The sequence below is a fragment of the Manacus candei genome, unplaced genomic scaffold (genome assembly GCF_025592945.1).
Source record: "Manacus candei isolate 608988 ecotype Guabito, Panama unplaced genomic scaffold, ASM2559294v1 h1tg000023l, whole genome shotgun sequence".
Classification (NCBI taxonomy): Eukaryota; Metazoa; Chordata; class Aves; order Passeriformes; family Pipridae; genus Manacus; species Manacus candei.
The window spans coordinates 1,670,858-1,687,936 of NW_026138071.1; the positions used below are offsets into that span (position 1 = coordinate 1,670,858).

At 39.8% G+C, this 17,079-nt stretch overlaps 1 protein-coding gene across 16 annotated transcripts in view; it reads right to left on the reverse strand.

Moving 5' to 3' along the window:
* KALRN (kalirin RhoGEF kinase) overlaps nt 1-17,079 on the reverse strand; it is a 505,663-nt gene that overhangs the window by 249,195 nt on the left and 239,389 nt on the right. For all 16 annotated transcript variants that reach the window (XR_007904562.1, XR_007904561.1, XR_007904560.1 and 13 more), the window contains 2 exons: nt 12,331-12,462; nt 6,043-6,273 (listed from right to left, as the gene is read on the reverse strand). Coding sequence is in view for 13 of the 16 variants with exons in the window: in XM_051787529.1 (XP_051643489.1) it covers nt 6,043-6,273; nt 12,331-12,462 (363 nt within the window). In the remaining 3 variants the exon portion in view is untranslated. The remainder of the gene's footprint in view (nt 1-6,042; nt 6,274-12,330; nt 12,463-17,079) is intronic.

Consider the following 17,079-nt stretch of genomic DNA (forward strand, 5'->3'; position numbering starts at 1 on the left):
AATTGCCCTAAAAAAGCAGTTGCCAAAATGTTTTATTGCATGGTCTGTGATGAAGACTGGATGGAAACAAACAAACAAAACCCCCTTTTGCTACTATTGTACCATCCTTTACTGCATAAATAATAGAGCAGAGAAGATTTAACAGCATAAGAGGCTGTTAGAGACATACCTGGGTTTGGAAACACATGCACATATTATTAAGTTGGTCCTTTAGAGCTCTGTAGGTAAAAGTTGTATGGTCTATCAGAATTTTGTGGTGAGATATTTATATCAAATAACAAACCAGGACATTGTGGCCTCACCAACTGCTGGAAGGACAAAGTTATTGAGAACAAAGGGATTTATCTCTAGGTCACGGATGACAAAAGGTTGCTTTCCCTCCTGTTGCATCCCATCGGGAGAAGGCTGCCAAGAAGTTTTACTGGTATTGATTCCTGAGTTCCTTCTCCATTAATTTTTGGGGGCAATACAACCATAATTAGAACCTGTACTCACTATCACTCATGGCTGGTAAGGTCACATATACCTTCTAAGCTCAGAGAACTTACAGCAGTAATACCTTGAAAATATAAACATATAAATGAAAAACATTAAGTGCATCTCATGACTTGATCAATTTACCAAAGGGGTTGTGAAAATTCTCTAGGATGCTTTGAATTGTAATGTTTTAATTAGTGATCTGTCAGGGGTAGCTACTTACAGGCTAAATCTGCTCAGATGGCACACAGAGCATGTGATGTATTTCTGCAGGGTGCTGTGGCTGAAGTCATCTGGTAGTAAATATAATCCTGACTTAATTTTTCTTTTTCTTAGCAATTGTTTATGTATAAATCTCTTGTTTTACAAGTACTATTATAAAAAAAGCATAAAAGGAGATATATAGTCTGATTTCTTCTGTCTTTGAAACAAACTATGACACGTTGGAAAACTACAGAATGGTGGAGAACTCTTCATTGCCTTGAAGTGATCAAATGATCAAAACAACTGAGTATGCATGTGCATGTGGCAGGGAGGGGGATGTACAGACCTAATCCTCTAAAATCTGGTGTGAGAGCTAAATGAAACATGAACTGCCTCAAGTACCCTAGCATTCTTCTGCAAATGAACTACATAGATCACATGTATCACATGAAGTGTTCAGCATTCTCAGATAGTGTATGGAGACAGACAGACATCGTCAGGACACTCTTCCATACAAATTATGTCGGAATCATGCCCTGATCTGTTTTCTCTGCCAGTAAAAGCCAGACACGTTACAAGTTAAAGTGCTTGGTTATGAAGAGAGACAGCCCTTCCTCTGCAATACTCTGCAGTCTCCCACAACAATGGCAGCTGGTAAATGTAATGTTATCAGAATGGCCACATGGCCTTTTTATCCGTCACCAGAGGCAGATAACCACGCAAGGGAACCAAAACTATGTCCATTAATGTATCTGGGCATGAAGCCAACAGAAGGCAAATCCCCAAATTTAGAGAAATCAGATGAACCTGACACTAGTCCAGCCTGATCTTTTCAATAACCAAGAAGATTTCAGACAGCGCTACAGCTGGTAAGGCAACAGTCCTAGCTCTCTTAGTACCCCCACCCTCTTGTTTGTTAGTGTCATCTTGCTGTTTGCCACTGGTCTTCATCTGGCATGATGGGCCTGTTCCATTTTGCCATGCAGAGCCACCACAGCTACCTCAGCACTGTGTACATAGCCAAGAAACGCCCCACACAGTACCTCTACATCCACCTGTTTTTCAGCTCTTCCTTTACAGGCAGCCAACACAACCAAAGTGAAGCAAGAAGAAAGTAGCACCAGCCATGACCTTGGGACAATTATGTGAGTCTGTGGAGAAATAGGCTGCCTGTGCCAGGCTATGTGTTGTATGTATGTATGGAAATGACAGAAAGAACCGAGAATTTCTGTGAGAAGCCATAAGGCCTGTAGAATGAGAATAGCACTTTGACTATTCTGCCATGAAAGTGTGTTAAAATACCAAGTTCAAGGTTTGCCCAGACCACTTCAATAATGCATCTAATGGGTCTCCATTTTCCTTCTATTTTAACAGGTATGCTTCAGGCTTTAAAACTTCTCTTGAATGAGTTTCTTATAAAGTAGAGAATTCAGATGAAATTCTTGCCCATATGAAACAAATGGGATGGGGGAGGCAATGAGGTGGAGAACAGCCTTATAAACTTCCTTCACCTCTTTCAAAGGCTGCATGGTAACATCTGCTCCTGGTACAACCCTTATCCTACTCTTGCTCTTTCAGTGTTGATGTTCATAGGGGCAAAGGGAACATATTAGATGCATGGAGAGATGCATGCAGAGGCTGGCAGGATAAATCAGAATATAACAGTGCAAAGCAGTGGAAATTTGAGCCTACACAAGAGCAATTTCAAATCTCAACAGTGATGGAAATGGTGTTAATTTGCTGGTAAATCGTCTGCAGAAGGGGAAGACCCAGAGCAGAGAGAGGTAAAAGGGAAAAGGTAACAAAAATTGAAGAATCTGCAGCAATTACAAAATACCAGTGTGAATGCCAAAGGGATTTTTTTTCCTTGCCTGCAGGACAGAATCTCATCACCTCTTCCCACAGCTGTGTTCTAAAAGGATCAAACACTGTAGCTCTTCCCTATCCGAAACCCTAGAACTTCTAAAAAGCAACTGAAGCAATTAAGTATTTTACACACTTAGCAACCCAACATTTTTATAATGATCCTAAATACTTTTAGTGTTAAGAGTTCCTTGTCAGTTCCTGCCTGTGCAGAGCCTCATAACAGCTCACAAATTGTCTTAACTGCTATTGCTTTTGTGTGAATGGTGCTCTACTTCCTGTAAAGGCTGCAAATGCAGTTTCACGCCATTTATTTTCTTTCCTTCTTTAAAACACTGTATATTCATTACTCATTGTCCTTAGCACTCCATTATTTACCTTGGTTCACATGTGCAAATGGATGTCATTGTATTAATACATAGATATAATAGCAAACAGTCTTGTAAAATGTCTGATGGTGTGAAGTAATAGTTATTTCTAATGATATTTTATAGCATAACATTTCTTACATTAATATTGTAACCTAGCAATCCATAGTGTTTACACTGTTTTTTTTCTACAGCACAACATGTATTTTGATTGTGCTGTGACTGTAAGGATTTTGTGCAGTTCAAACTAAAACCCAGCTAGAATCAGAAGTATTTCCTTGACAGTGTGAAACTATCTGAGAACACAGCCCTGACCTGCCATTAGTACATACAGCATGGAGTCTGGCCTTGCAAACAGTGCAGAGTACACCAGGAATTATATGAATGAGCCCTGTTTAACATATCTTAATCCTTAAATCCAGTCCAAATGGCACACACTTGGCCTACATAAAGCCTTCATCCAGCTAATTAGTTTTGCAAGGCCTCTATGTGAACACTTGATATTGATGCCCAAATACTTGATCCCTCTGGCAAGACTCACTAGAGTAGCTAGATGAGGAATTATTGATCTCTCAGGATCCATAAGTATCTCTTCTTGGAGATGTGTCTTTCCCAAAAGCTATTAATAGCTATTAATAGCAGACTGAGAGGATGCAAAATAATATTTGAGTCTGTATTAAGAACGTGCAAAACAACAAAACCTGTCCCTATTCACATCCACTTTTAAAACAAGATTGACACAGAACAGGTGACATGAAGAGAAAGGTATAGATGAACAAGTGAGGGAGTGAAAGTTCTGACAGAGAGATCATCTTTCACCAGAATTTTTACTGTACTAGCCAACAGCTGGAGAGGGTGAGCCACGGGACATCCTGACAGGGAAGACTGCATCTCTGAGAACACATTTAATTTTGAGCTGGGTGGAAAGGGGAGTATCTTCCTTAGAGAAACTGCACTGTATCATTACCTGTCTAGAAGACAGCAAATTCTAATAAACTCTAAGCTCTCCTGTCACGATTTGTTCTCCCACATATTTTCATTTTAGACTTGAACCAGGAAGAAGTCAGTTAAGGTTATTAAATTTTGACAAGTCAAGAAATTATTACAGATAAATGCTGCATATCTTTAGTGAAAACATACAGGTAGAGAGCTTCATCTGCTAACTGATGGGCATTTAACAAAATAAGCATAATAGGAATTGCACGACAAATATACAGGTGTTTATTTTCAAAGCCCTCATCAACATCCTCAGATATCTTCCTCCTCCTCACGGAATCTACAATTCATATTTCACATTTAGCTGATAATTTCATTTATGAGTTACAAAGCATTTATCTTGAATAGTACAGATGTTTAGTGAACAGAATGATTCATCTCTTCCTCTCTACTTTCTAAGTAGGACAAAGAGATGCCTCCAGTGTGTGCTAGGATGGAAAGACGTCTGTCATTAAGTTGTTGCTTCCCAGATAATAACTACCCATTAAGAGAAAAATTTGGAAAGACTGCTGCCAACAGAACTCACACAGAGTATTGCTCTCTAAAGCAATGGTGCTCCAGTGACTCTTACTGCTTCTTTCTTTTCCTCTCACCAAAAGTCACAGTACATACAAAAGACCTGTTCCTTCTGAAACCCAGTGACACAGCCTCATTGCCTTGTATATGTGGAGAGTAAAAGTCTGAATGGGTTTTATTAATGAATCTCATAAATGCTTCTACTGAATTCAGAAGATGTAAGAGAGAAAGTTTTGGTTTGGAAAGAGCGAAAAAAAAAGTGTAAATCACCCTAGGGAATGAAGAACATCTAAGATTCTTATTGACATTATATACCACAATTAGAAAAATCACAAAACCATCACAATTTACAACCCTTGATTTTTGAGATTGTAACCCTAAAACTTATTAACTTTGTATAGTTTGCTGAAAGTATTCTAACATGCTCTATTTAATATATAGCTTATGAATTTCATTACCATGCAGCATGTTTGCTGACATATAATGAAAGCAAAGTTGCTTAAATTAAGCATTTACTACATTCAGTCCCAGTTTTAGTTATATATATACGGCATGAATATTTTTGTGGGTTTAGAGGAATAATTAGGCAGGTAGAAATAATGGCAAACTTTTCGAGACTGCCAAAGAAATGGTCATACATATTTGCAAAGGACATCTACAGCTGCAGTTGTGCTGGTGCACTCCAATTGTGCCACTAACAGGACCCCAGATTTGCATGTTGAATTAAAGTTGCCTGTCCCCTCTCCTTGTTGGTTCATGTCTATTTTACTTGTGACAATTTTGTTGCTCTGTCTCCGCCTCATTTTTCACTTGGAGGAAAGCAATGACATAAAGAACCCCAGGGACATTAGAATGCTCCATAAACATGATTACAGCATTCAGGCTCTTCATTTAAGCAAGTACCATATTGCCACCAACATCTGCTTCGGGCTGTAATGGGGCCCATTAACAAACCACACCATCCTGAATGAGCAGAGCCCTGTAACATCTGTTGATTGTGCTTGCATATTAGGCAGCTACAAACATGGCATCTCACACCTACTGTCACTTATCCATTCATATGGATTCCTCTGGAAGAGAAAAGTTATTCACCTGGAGCCTAAGTTCTCAGAGGTGAGCCTGTACCCTACACACTGTACCTCTGTGAGATGGGCTCGGAACATTGGGGTGTGAAGTTCATTGGAGCCAGCAAACTCATAGCAGAGGAACATCTAAAGATCATCTAAACACCACCACTAAAATGTCTATGTTGTTTCCTCACAGGAAAGTGAAATACACCACAGTTCAATGGCTTTTTACACTTGAAATTCTTTTTTTTTAATCAAACATCACTTTCTCAGAAACAGTAGAGCACCTACAGCTAATTGCTCACTTGTGAAAAACTGAACTCTGAAAATAGTGTCACATTTCTTATGGGGAATGGACTGATCAATAATCAATGGACTGATTGATGATTGCCAATGTGAAACAGAGATGTACTGAAAGGTGAATTAGGATTTTAGCATATATAGAGCTGCCTGTGAAACCTTGGTTATGGGAATAGCCTCTAGACGAGTCACCAATCTTTATGGGTTGAAAAGAAATGGTCATTTTTTATCTCTTTTAGTAGTGATATTACCTGTTGAACATCCTGCTGGAACACACAGAGCTGCAGCCTTTGATGTAGCCGGACCTTTCTGTGCTGCCAGATGCTTTCCAGGCGCCGTTGGTGATGCAGGACTTCATGTACCACATCCAACACCTGGTGAACAGCCTTGGAGTAGTTTGCAGTAGCAGTGAGGGATTCAGAATTCCCAGGGCTCAGGGGACGCTGTAGAACATCCAGCAAGGCTTTTCCATCCTGGCTCACCTGAGTGAAGAAATAGGTCTACTTCACTGCACTGATACTTAAACGTTCAGTAGCCGACAGAGAACATTCTAGCTCATTCTTTTTCCCCTGTGTGTTTTCCTTATTTAAGTCAAAAAGGAAGAAAGACCTCATCACATCTCCTTTTGACTTGTAGTTACACATTCAGCACTTGCCTTTGCTTCCTAGTGAGCCTGCTGTGTCACTCAGCAGGAGCAGAGGTACTGCACTGCTGGGACTGCACGCACACATCCCAAGGCTATGTTACATTCTGACACTCGGGCACTGAAAATCTTTGACATATCCTGGCTAGTGACAGGTGGCATTTGCAATAGCAGGCCTATTTCTGTGAGGAGGTGGCATTTTAAGAAAACCACAGATGGCAGAGTCATTCATATTCTGTATGATAAAGGAGAGTCCTTTCTTCGAAGGATTACTAAGTATGTCTATACGTTGAGAAGTGTGACATTCCATTCTGTATTTCATTTATTTTCACTTAGTGGCAGTGAAAAATAAATTAGTATATGACAGTGATTCTTTTCTTCCCCAGGAATAGCTCAGAGGAACCTATGGTCTCCATTTTCAAAGGACTACAGTTGGCTAGCTAATGCAAAGCCAGCCACATGTAACTTTTTTTGAGAATATTAAAATACATTTACAGATGCAAAGGCATTTGGGAATTTAAAGAAAAAGAATGACAGATTTTTTATGCCAGAATTTTTTCCTGGAACATTCCTGGAGCACTTTCATATTGCGGGGGCAATATGAAAAATGGAACCATAAAAACCAAATTGCTATTAAAAAGTGTGTGCATGCACTGGTTCTCTAGAAATGGCTTTTTGAAATATTTTTCAGTTGCAGGTTACAAAATTAAAATATTTTTTCAACAGAAATGGTGAATGAGGACGCTCTTAGAATCCCTCTCTTTTCCTGGTTCAATTTTTTCTTTTCCCTCTAAAACAAACTGCAATGAAAATGACAAGATTTTCTGAAAAGTGTTTTTATTTCTATGCAATCACAATTACCAATGTTGCCAGGGAATAGATTAATGAATGTTTTTCATCTAGTTTAAATTTTGAACATTATCAGTCAAAGTTTAAACACATCACAAGGATTGCCAAGTCTCATTTGTTTCTGTATTGTAAGTTGCTTGTTCAAATGTAGCAAATATCCTTAAATACCCAAACTTTTTGGGTATTTTTTGGCAAGTCATGCCACGTCCCAGTCTGTTGCAGCACTGTGTATCTGGTGCATTTTCAGAGAAATCAAGAGACCCTTTGAGATTTATACTGGCAAAAACTGGAGTCAAATCTCATCATATTTATGACTGTTGGGTGGGCTTAGGTAAATCCTTGTAGATTTTTTTAAATATTCAAGGCAATTTGAAATAAGATCCAGAAATAACTGGCCAGTCCATAGGGAGTGGCTTTCCCTACTAAATTCAGTTGCTGCTGAAGATCAGCTGGAACAATTTTCACATGCTGGTGCCTTCTGGGGTCACAGAAGGAACAGCAATAGTGGATAGTGGTGATATGAGGGAGGACTTCAGGAGGAAACACTGAGGCACAGATGTTACCTCGGCAAGATTATGGATATGGTATTATCTGATACTCAGGAAGAAGCAGCTTCTAGACAGGCAAAGAGATAAGGCATAGTACATCCTATTTTATCTGTGGGAAGACAATCAGCAGCAACTTAATCACTGGGAACAGGAAACCAAGGCTATGGACACATTTGGGTGCAGCTTATTAGAAACTCCCTCTTTGCACTGGCTAAAATTCACTGTCTATGTTCACTATGCTCCTGTTACTGGGCTCTGGGATTACAGTTGGTCTGAATCAGTCCCTGGGTGGTGGTACAACAGTTTTAGTATAGTCCCTGCTGATTTACACTAATAGCAATCACAGCAGAATTGGGACTAACAATGCAGGTTCAAAAGTTTGCCCTGACTGCAGAGAATGCATAGAAAATATGACGGACATGCTTTACTCAGGACAACTTTCCTGGAAAGTTTGTGCCATAATATAGATCTATTAATACCTACAGCTTCTGCATTGTCTCATACTCCTTTCTCTTCTATAGGATGTAGGCTTTGATCTCTTGCATAGCAATTTGTTTCTGCTGTCTATTTAAAAAGCCTCAGAGACTACAAGTTATGATTTTTCCCTGATGGGCATAGCCTTCCAGTTATTCTCTGCACAGCCAGAGATAAAACCCAGACTTTAAGGGCTTCTGTTGTCCTGCCAATAATCATTAATACAAATTGGAGGCTACTAGAAGTGCTCCAGTGCTCTCCAATTTACATGCCTGTCCTGTCATACCAGACTAAATATACGGCAAGGAGCACGCTGACCATAAGGTAACCAGTGGTACTCAGTATTCACAAGGATTACATACATATTCCAGAGTTTCATATCTTCTGCAGCTCTGAAATTCTTTGGCTTAAAAACTTTATTTTCCAAAAGTATTTTTGTTGTGAATATTACTGCATTCCCAATCAATAAGTTCAGAAGATTTGTGCTCTCAGAGTTCTCCAATTGAACACATTTCAGAAAGGAAGGGAGCAGCTTCACAAATCGAGAAGCTACCTACTGTGCTCTTGCAGTCATTTCCTTCTCCTTGTAACTGCAAAAATAAATCAACAAATCTCTTTTCATGTGAATCTTTTTTAATTTTTCAAGGACTGTGCAAGGAGACAAGCACTAACAACCCAGCTTAGTCACATCACTTCACTCACGTCTCACTAATGACGTATTGTTAAGCATTGCAAAAGTCTTAGGCTGAATGGAGCCCATATGACTTGAAGTCCCAGTAAGGTGTAAGTGCCAGTGTTGCATTTGTCAAAGCAAACTTGATACTTTCTCACTTATTTTGAAAAGTATAGAATTGCTGATGGACTTCATGGGAAAATTTAGCTCATTACCTGACACAACACACATATACACTCCTGTCATCTGGTGATATTCCTGCATTTTGGCTTCATGGTAGGAGAAGGATAGGCAGAATGCAAAAGTTATGTGACCTTGGGTGAAGCAAAAAATAGATTTTATTGTGCTAGTGGAATAATCTCCATGGATGCCCTATACATAACTAGAGAATAAGTTAAAATCTGCAGATATTCCATAAAGAGGGTAAGAAAGAGTTCCAGAGCCTTGCAAGTGGCTGGACTAATAGTGCCATCTGTGAAACAGCTACGATTGGCACTGGGGAAAAAAATGGGGTTTAGAGTGAATATACCATGTAGGAACAGAGAGTGAAGAGCAGTTATGGCACAGTGAAGAAGATGCTCTTACCATCAACCATAACTGGAGAAAGCCTTTCTTTCCCTCCTAACCTTATCTTTACCCCAGTAGAGGTCTGCAGTAGATTTTGTCTCCTCAGCAGATTTTTGTCTCCTCATCCACAAGAAACACTGGTGGAGCAACATAAATACACCCTGGCTACAGAAATCAAGAGGAGATCTCCTTGCAAGAGGGAAAGCTGCCAAAGGTATACACCTTGTGTGCCTCTCCTCCCTCCAGCCCTGCTCTACCCAAAAGAAAAGCAACGCCACAACTAAGTTCTTCAAAGGAAGAGGGCCTGTTCTGCCAGCAGCTTGGTTTAGTGCAGGAGTTTTCTTAGATGTGGATTGCATACCATGTCCATGATCTCCAGCTCCACTAGTTCCAAGCTTCACTCAAGCTTAATAAAGGAAATAAGGCAAATAATTATGACTACAATTATGGCAAGATGGATAAAAAGAGTCTTCCTAAGATTCTTTGGATGGCTCTTAGGTTACTGAAGTGAATTTGAACTGCTTTGTTATACTCTGTAAGAGAACATAATAGGCCCATAACATATTAAATGTTAGCTAGTATCCTATTAAATATCCATATTAAATGGTTATTTCAAGGAATGATTACTCTTATTTCAAATCTTTCAGAATTATAGAAATAGAAACAGAGATTTTAAGTGACTGCAGGAAAATAGAAACAGGAGTTTTCAATGATAATGAAAAGGAAAGAAAATGCTACAGTTTTCATCCTACCATAGAGAGCTCTGAGGGAAGAGACATTGTTTGCTATGAGAAGGGGCATTATATAGATTGGAGAATAGGCATGTGGATAGGAGGCAGGACTCCTAAGACTTTTCGCCTTACCACATGTGGGAAAAAGGAATGAACATTTCTGAAATGAAAGACTATAACCTTTCTGGCAATTCTACATACCATTTAAAAATTTACTTATTAGTAAAATAGTATAGAGATGTTTTAAACAGCTGTGCTTGTGACTAATTATAGCTTTCTGAGGAAGCATCAGCAAAAGCAATATGGATGTTAACAGTTGCTTTTGGTAATGAGTTTTAAACAAATTTTGATTTCACAAAATCTAACATTGGGGCTTATAAACAAAATGCCAGTTTCAAACATTATTATTTTTTATTTAATCCCAATATGACATAGTTTTTCGAAATATTTTTAAATGCAACCTAAAAAACTTAGTTTCACCTGACTGGGCATTTGTATGAAATTCATAGTTGCAACTAGAGGCCAACAAGACTGTTCTGTCTTTGCTCACACAATCCACTGTTTCCAAGAAGCCTAAGGACTGAATAAGGAAGCACCCTTTGTCATTGCAACCCAGACTTGCTCATTCTAATTGACTAACTCTCAAAATCTTGCAGGCATTTGGGAAAGAAGAGGTTTGTATCTAACATTCCTTATATTTATCATCAAGGTATCTGCACAACTGCATTGTGTATGTGTGAGTGCAAACCACCAAGCCTAGAAGAGCAAATCAGTTTCTCTTCTGTTGTATACTATAGATTCTTACAAGGCCACGATGACCAGAACAAGGGCTGGGCATGTAGGAGAGCTGCTATATTCCATAATGCAGTCTTCACTTGGTGACTTACTAAGTACAGCAAACACTACCACAGTCCTCTAGTCCAGCTTAGAAAACTGCAAGGAGCACAATCCTTTCACAGCCAGCAAGACAGTCAAGCATAACACAGTACAGGGAAATGAGAAATGCAAATAAACCCAAGTGTTCAGGTAATTTTGACGTTTACTTTCCAACAAACCTGAGTCCTGGACACATGTTTAACAGAATATAACAGATAACATATATGGATTCCTACTACCAGGGTAAAGTGCAGGTTGGCCCATATTTGGGATGAACATCTAGACTAGTTTCATTCCTAAAAGGATTCTCCTAGATGCCAGGAAGGTCCTGGAGCCCTTCTGCAAAATGACATGGACTAAACACAGACCCTGGACTGCACAGTCAAAGGCACTGAGTGTTGACTGTCAATAGCTTTTATTTCATGCTGCAGCCTGAATGGGGGAAAAAGCAAGTAAAGAACTTCATGTGGATTGTGGATTTTTTTGACAAAATGCCAGAGAATTTGCCTTAGCATTCTTGCCACCCTCTTTTAAAGGAAAAAAAAATCGCATACCTATTTAGGTTGGAAGTATTTTACAACAGTATATACAAATACACCTGACATGGTGCTTAGGGACAGGATTTAGTAGTGGACTTGGTAGTGTTAGCCCAGCAGTTGGACTCATGATTTTAAGGATCTTTTTCAGTCTAAATGACTCTAGATTCTGTCTAAAGCACAGCCTTTTGCAACATTCATTGCACTTAGGACCTTACATGTCTTCGATGTTGTATATTAAAGGAAAAAGCCTTTGGCATGCTCTGTGCCATCAGCATACCCTTGCTAGAGCCTGGACTCATGCACAGGAGGAAAGCAAAAGTAGTAAAGTTGCTGGTGGCTTAAAAGGGTTCCCAGTTCAGCAAAGGCAGTGAAATGGTTCTTCTTTGGGTGCTAACATTGGTTCTAGATTTTATTTCTGTATGGGGTTTGTCCCTCAGATTTGTCCTTTTGTTCTGTCCTTACAAGCAGATTGCTGGGAGTCACCTACTACAGCCTGGGATTAGGTCTGACTCCATCTTTGAAAGAGTTGCAGAAATGGAAACCAGAACCTACCTCATTTAGAAAAGCTATGCTCCTAAATGCAGTCAGATGTCTGTTATCACTTAACAGATACTCACATTTTCTCTGGGAAGCACATACCTCTGTGTAGGCCTGTGTTACTTGCTCATAGAGGGTCTGGTGGTGGTGGATGGCCAGTTCCAGGTCTTGCATTTCTGAGGGCAGGCCTCCGTCACTGCACATTTTGCACCAGGCATCCACACCTGAAAGGAACTGAATTCCAGGAACCATAAGCAACAGTGACACAGAACAACATCTCATCAACATCAGAAAACTTCATAGAGTGCCACTTATGTCTGCAGCAACAACTGAGAAAAACATAACAATTATAAAAGAGTCCTTTTGGGCACCTTGGAACGGTGCGTACCTGTCACCTCCTCAGTACTTGAGGGACACCTAGATCCAAAGGCATGTTTTTTGTTTCTTCTGGATTAAAAACAAATGCTCATTTAACCAGGCTCAGCAAACACTCCTTCTAAAAGTCTTCGCATACCATGCAGGGAGGCCACAATATTGCAATCCAAAAAGGGAGGCTGCAGCATGTTTAGAAAAAACCATCAGCGTGAAGCACAAAAGGACACAGTGACAGCTCCAGCTGTTTCTGGCATTGTCTCATCTGTCAGTCTTCCCTCAGTCATTTACCTGTCCTGAACACTACTCATTTGAGCAACAGAAAACTCCCATTAAAATCACTTTCCACATTCATTTCAGTGAAAGATGGACAGTGTGTATTCAAGGAGTTCCCAATCCTGGTCCAGCTCAGTGGGATTGCTAATAGGATACCAAGGCTTTAACCCCCTGGGTCTCACATGTTCTTCTGGCCCAGATCAGCAGTGCTCAGATACCATTACCATCTGATGACTGCTAGGCAGCCAGTGGGCAGATATCCATGAAAAGGAAGAAAAAGAAAAAAGGCAATGCCATTGCAATTGATATGGTTTAGCACCTTGGTTGGAAGCCTTAACAGCCAGCCAGAAACTGAACACTCTGGGGAGCAAAGGGGTGGAAAAAAATATGTTTTCACTCTTAAAGGCCTCCAGAGTAGTGCTGATGCACTTTGGCAGAACAAATTGGGGAAGCTCTGCTGTGTGCTGCCTGTTCTGCAAAAGAAAAGAGGAATTTAGTCTCTAAGGTTCCCACCCTGTTTTTCTTTTAAGCAGGGCTTAGTTCAATGACACAGCACACATGTTCATATTTTGCCCATACTAACTGTCTTATGCCACCTCATTACTTCTCATTAATGTTTTCTCTTCCTCCATTTTTCTGTTAAATCAGCCTGCCATACTTTGGGTTATTTATAAAAAAGAACAGCTAATTATATAACAGATGCAGTACCCTGTAGGATGAATGTATAATGCCACAAAACCACTCCAGAATCACAGTTTTATCCGTTCCTGAAGAGTTCACCTGTGGCTTGTTAGTAAAGCACTTGCAGCATGAATTGCTATGAGATTCAAAGCAAAGAATTCCAATTCAACTCTGGCATCAGCATCCTCTTTTATTAGTACTGTAAAGCTATTCACCATGCTGCTGTGTAATCAAGGATATAAAGTGTTTGCATTGTAAACACTTCAGTGCACAAAGATGCAGTGACAAAGAGCAATTCCAAAACATTCCTGTCTACAAAGTACAAATCTATCAGGGACAACTATGCTTTCCAGAAGACTAGAGGAAAGGATGGCAGGTTCTCTTGGATCGGTTTGACTTACAATCTGTCGAATCTGTTCAGATGAAATCCCCAAACACCCCTGCATAGAGCTGAAGTCATCGTATTTTGTGCCAAGGCGGTGGAATTCACATAATTTCCTATGCAGTGTAAGAGCACTGAGCCGAGATCAGTCCCTTTTGGGGATGTTCCATGAACCTCTTGATCGAAACAATGAACAAAAGACCTTTATACCTTATAGACCAGTGCTCCTGCTGCTGGAATCACACTGTTATGGCTCTTATCAAAACTGCAGAATTCTACCAATTTTAGTAAAAGCTCTTGTAGTCATGTAAGTCATCTATTGCCGGATCCCCGGACTGTGATTTGCACAGTAGGTGGGAGAAGTCTCAAGAAGATCCAATGCATATAACCACATGTCCACCAGGTTGTCTGGCATTGATCTGCTGGATATAGACAATGTCACATCAATTACTTTGTTAATTTTGCTTCTGCCACTAGCAGGAGCAGTTGACATCATCTGGTTTAAAAAGTTTTTAAGAGATGCAGCCCGTGAATGCTTTACTCTGATATCTTGAAACAATGCAAAGTGGTCTGTGCTGTGTATGTAGAGTCACATACGCAGAGCAAGTTTTTTTTAAGGATTTTTACAGTGTTAGTTCATGGCATAGGACTATTGATTTGGGTATTTTGAAAAATGTAACTCTGTTAATTTTTATTATTTGTCACACACTGTGGCAGGCACAAAAAGCTTAGTTCAATGTAACCCTTCATGCTAGAAGCATATTCACGTCAAAAAATCACCACTTGAATGAGTTGGAAGAAGTTGCATTTAAAATTATAAATTACTAACTGTTAGTTTGGAACAGGAGCCATTACTGTCCACTGGATACTCAGTACCATTTAAATTGAATGCTTAAATTTATAGTTAGTCTATTGACTAGAATATCTCCTGTTGGGAACATAAAAACTGTTTAAATGAGATTTGAAATAATAATTGTCCGTGCGTTTCAAGGCTTCAGGAAAGATTGAGAAAAATTTCTCCCCAAAAATAAAGAAGTCCATAGGGTATCTTTGTGCCTCTGATCCAATCCAAAAGTAACTTTAAAGTAATGACCTACACTTATTACTGACTCACAACCTATTCACCTAAGTTGCAAATTCTGTATGCAGATTCTAGCTGGTAATAACGTATTCTCAGACCACTTCTTACTAACTTTCCTCAGGGACTGCTGTGCTGTGTCACATGGTTGCTCCAAAGCACAGCTCAGACATTTTGTACTCTGTATTTCTCCACAGATTTGCACAGTTCTACTGCATGCTAGGCCTCTGTGTGGAAGCTGCAGAATAACCATGGTGGTTCTCCTAGGACCCAGAAAATTTAGAACAAAACTCTAGTGTGCTTTCATGCTCCAGAATGGCTGTGGGGAAAGGTGGGAAGAAGGCCAAGAAGCCACTTTCCTCAGTGACTTTTAATACATCTTGATACCCTGATTTTTTTGTATGAGGTTAATTCCATATTTCCTGTTGCTGTTTCTGGAATTTCCCTATCTAATGCAGAAGTAATCTTGGTCTTATGCCTGTATCTTGTAGATATCAACTGGATTTTCCTTTTCTCCCTTTCATCAAGTTCTTCCTCCCTATTTTCTTTTCCTCTCTTTTTCATTTCCTTTCCTCATACAGGGGAGTTGAGAGTGTGCTTAGACAGATCTGGGCAGAAATGAGAGATGAGAACAGTAGTCTTCCTGGTTGGGGAGTAAAGTAATATGAAACAAATGGCCAGGGGTCAGTTTTCTGAGAATCAGCATAAATGTCTAGTGTGTGCACCTAACACCTGCTACCTTAAAGAGTAACTCTGCTTGTGCACTTCTGAGGGTAGAATTCTGAACCAGAATTAATTGGCTGAGATCTCTCAGCTGATTGAAAACATTAATGTGTTCATTCTGACAGGATCTGTACAGTGAACATCTTATGAACAATTTAGCACGCTTTCAGAGATTACATCCAAGCAGGGGAGGACACCTGGTATGTGTGCTTCCCCCATCTGGCAGTTAGGGAGCTGGAATCTCATCTGGAGAACATCAGCACAGGTCTCTTGAAATCACAGTGAGATAAGGCACGTTGTCCCATGTTCTATTGCAACTTTGAATAGCTCAGACAAACCTAAACATACAGAAGCAGATTCTCTTTTGCACTAGAATATCTCCATGTTAGCACTTGAAAGGGAGGGGGGAAAAAAAAAAAAACAACAGAAAGAGGAAAGAAGAAAAAATAAACAATCAAGAGATTTGTACCAGGTGGAATTATAGGACATTTGGGAAACACCTCCACTGAATCTGCTGAATGGTACCCTGACTTGGACATAGAAGTTGTTTGGAGTTTAGTTTACTGGCTTTTGATCAGACACACGTGTTGAAGGATCCCTGGCTGGAGGCTAACTTGGAATGGTTTGTTTTGTTTTCTTTCTTTTCTTCCATTTTTTCCTTTTCTTTGCTGTTTTCTTGATGATGACTTAGTATGTACAGGTTGTGCTTAAAAGAATTAAGGAAGACACAGGTGTGTGCACACCCACAAAAAAAAATAAGGAAAAAAAGAAAAATAATAATAATAAAAAAGCTTTCATCCAGGAATCCATTCAGCTGAGTCCCATTCAAAATGCCACATGTATCTGCAATAAGAGCCAGGAAAGCGATGTGATTCTGAGGCACATGAAGACAGATGTGAGGTTCAATTCCCAGCAGAATTGACTCAGCCTTTCATCCTTCCAAGCCAGATAAATTGTATTCTGTGCAGTTTTCTGTGTGAGGTCTTTAGGAAGAGACCTCGAAAAACAAGTTTCTTCCTGCTCAGCTTGCATGTTATAGAAATCGCAGAGCTTTGCAAAAATCTCTGTCCCAAACCAACAACTTCCTTGCAGGTTGGGGTGTGCAAAAGGCTGGAAGATTATGGTCCTAATACATTGGCTTCCTGTTGGTATCACAGAGAACTTCAATCAATAGGAAGGAATAAACAAAGAGACTGTAGCAGCTTATCACAGTGGAGAAAAAGGCAATCTGCACATCAGATCTGTGCGAGGGAAGCAGGGGTACACTGTGGGAAAAATGGTTGGATCCACAGCAAGATTACCCTTACTGACAGAACAAAGGGAGCAAAACCAGATTTGA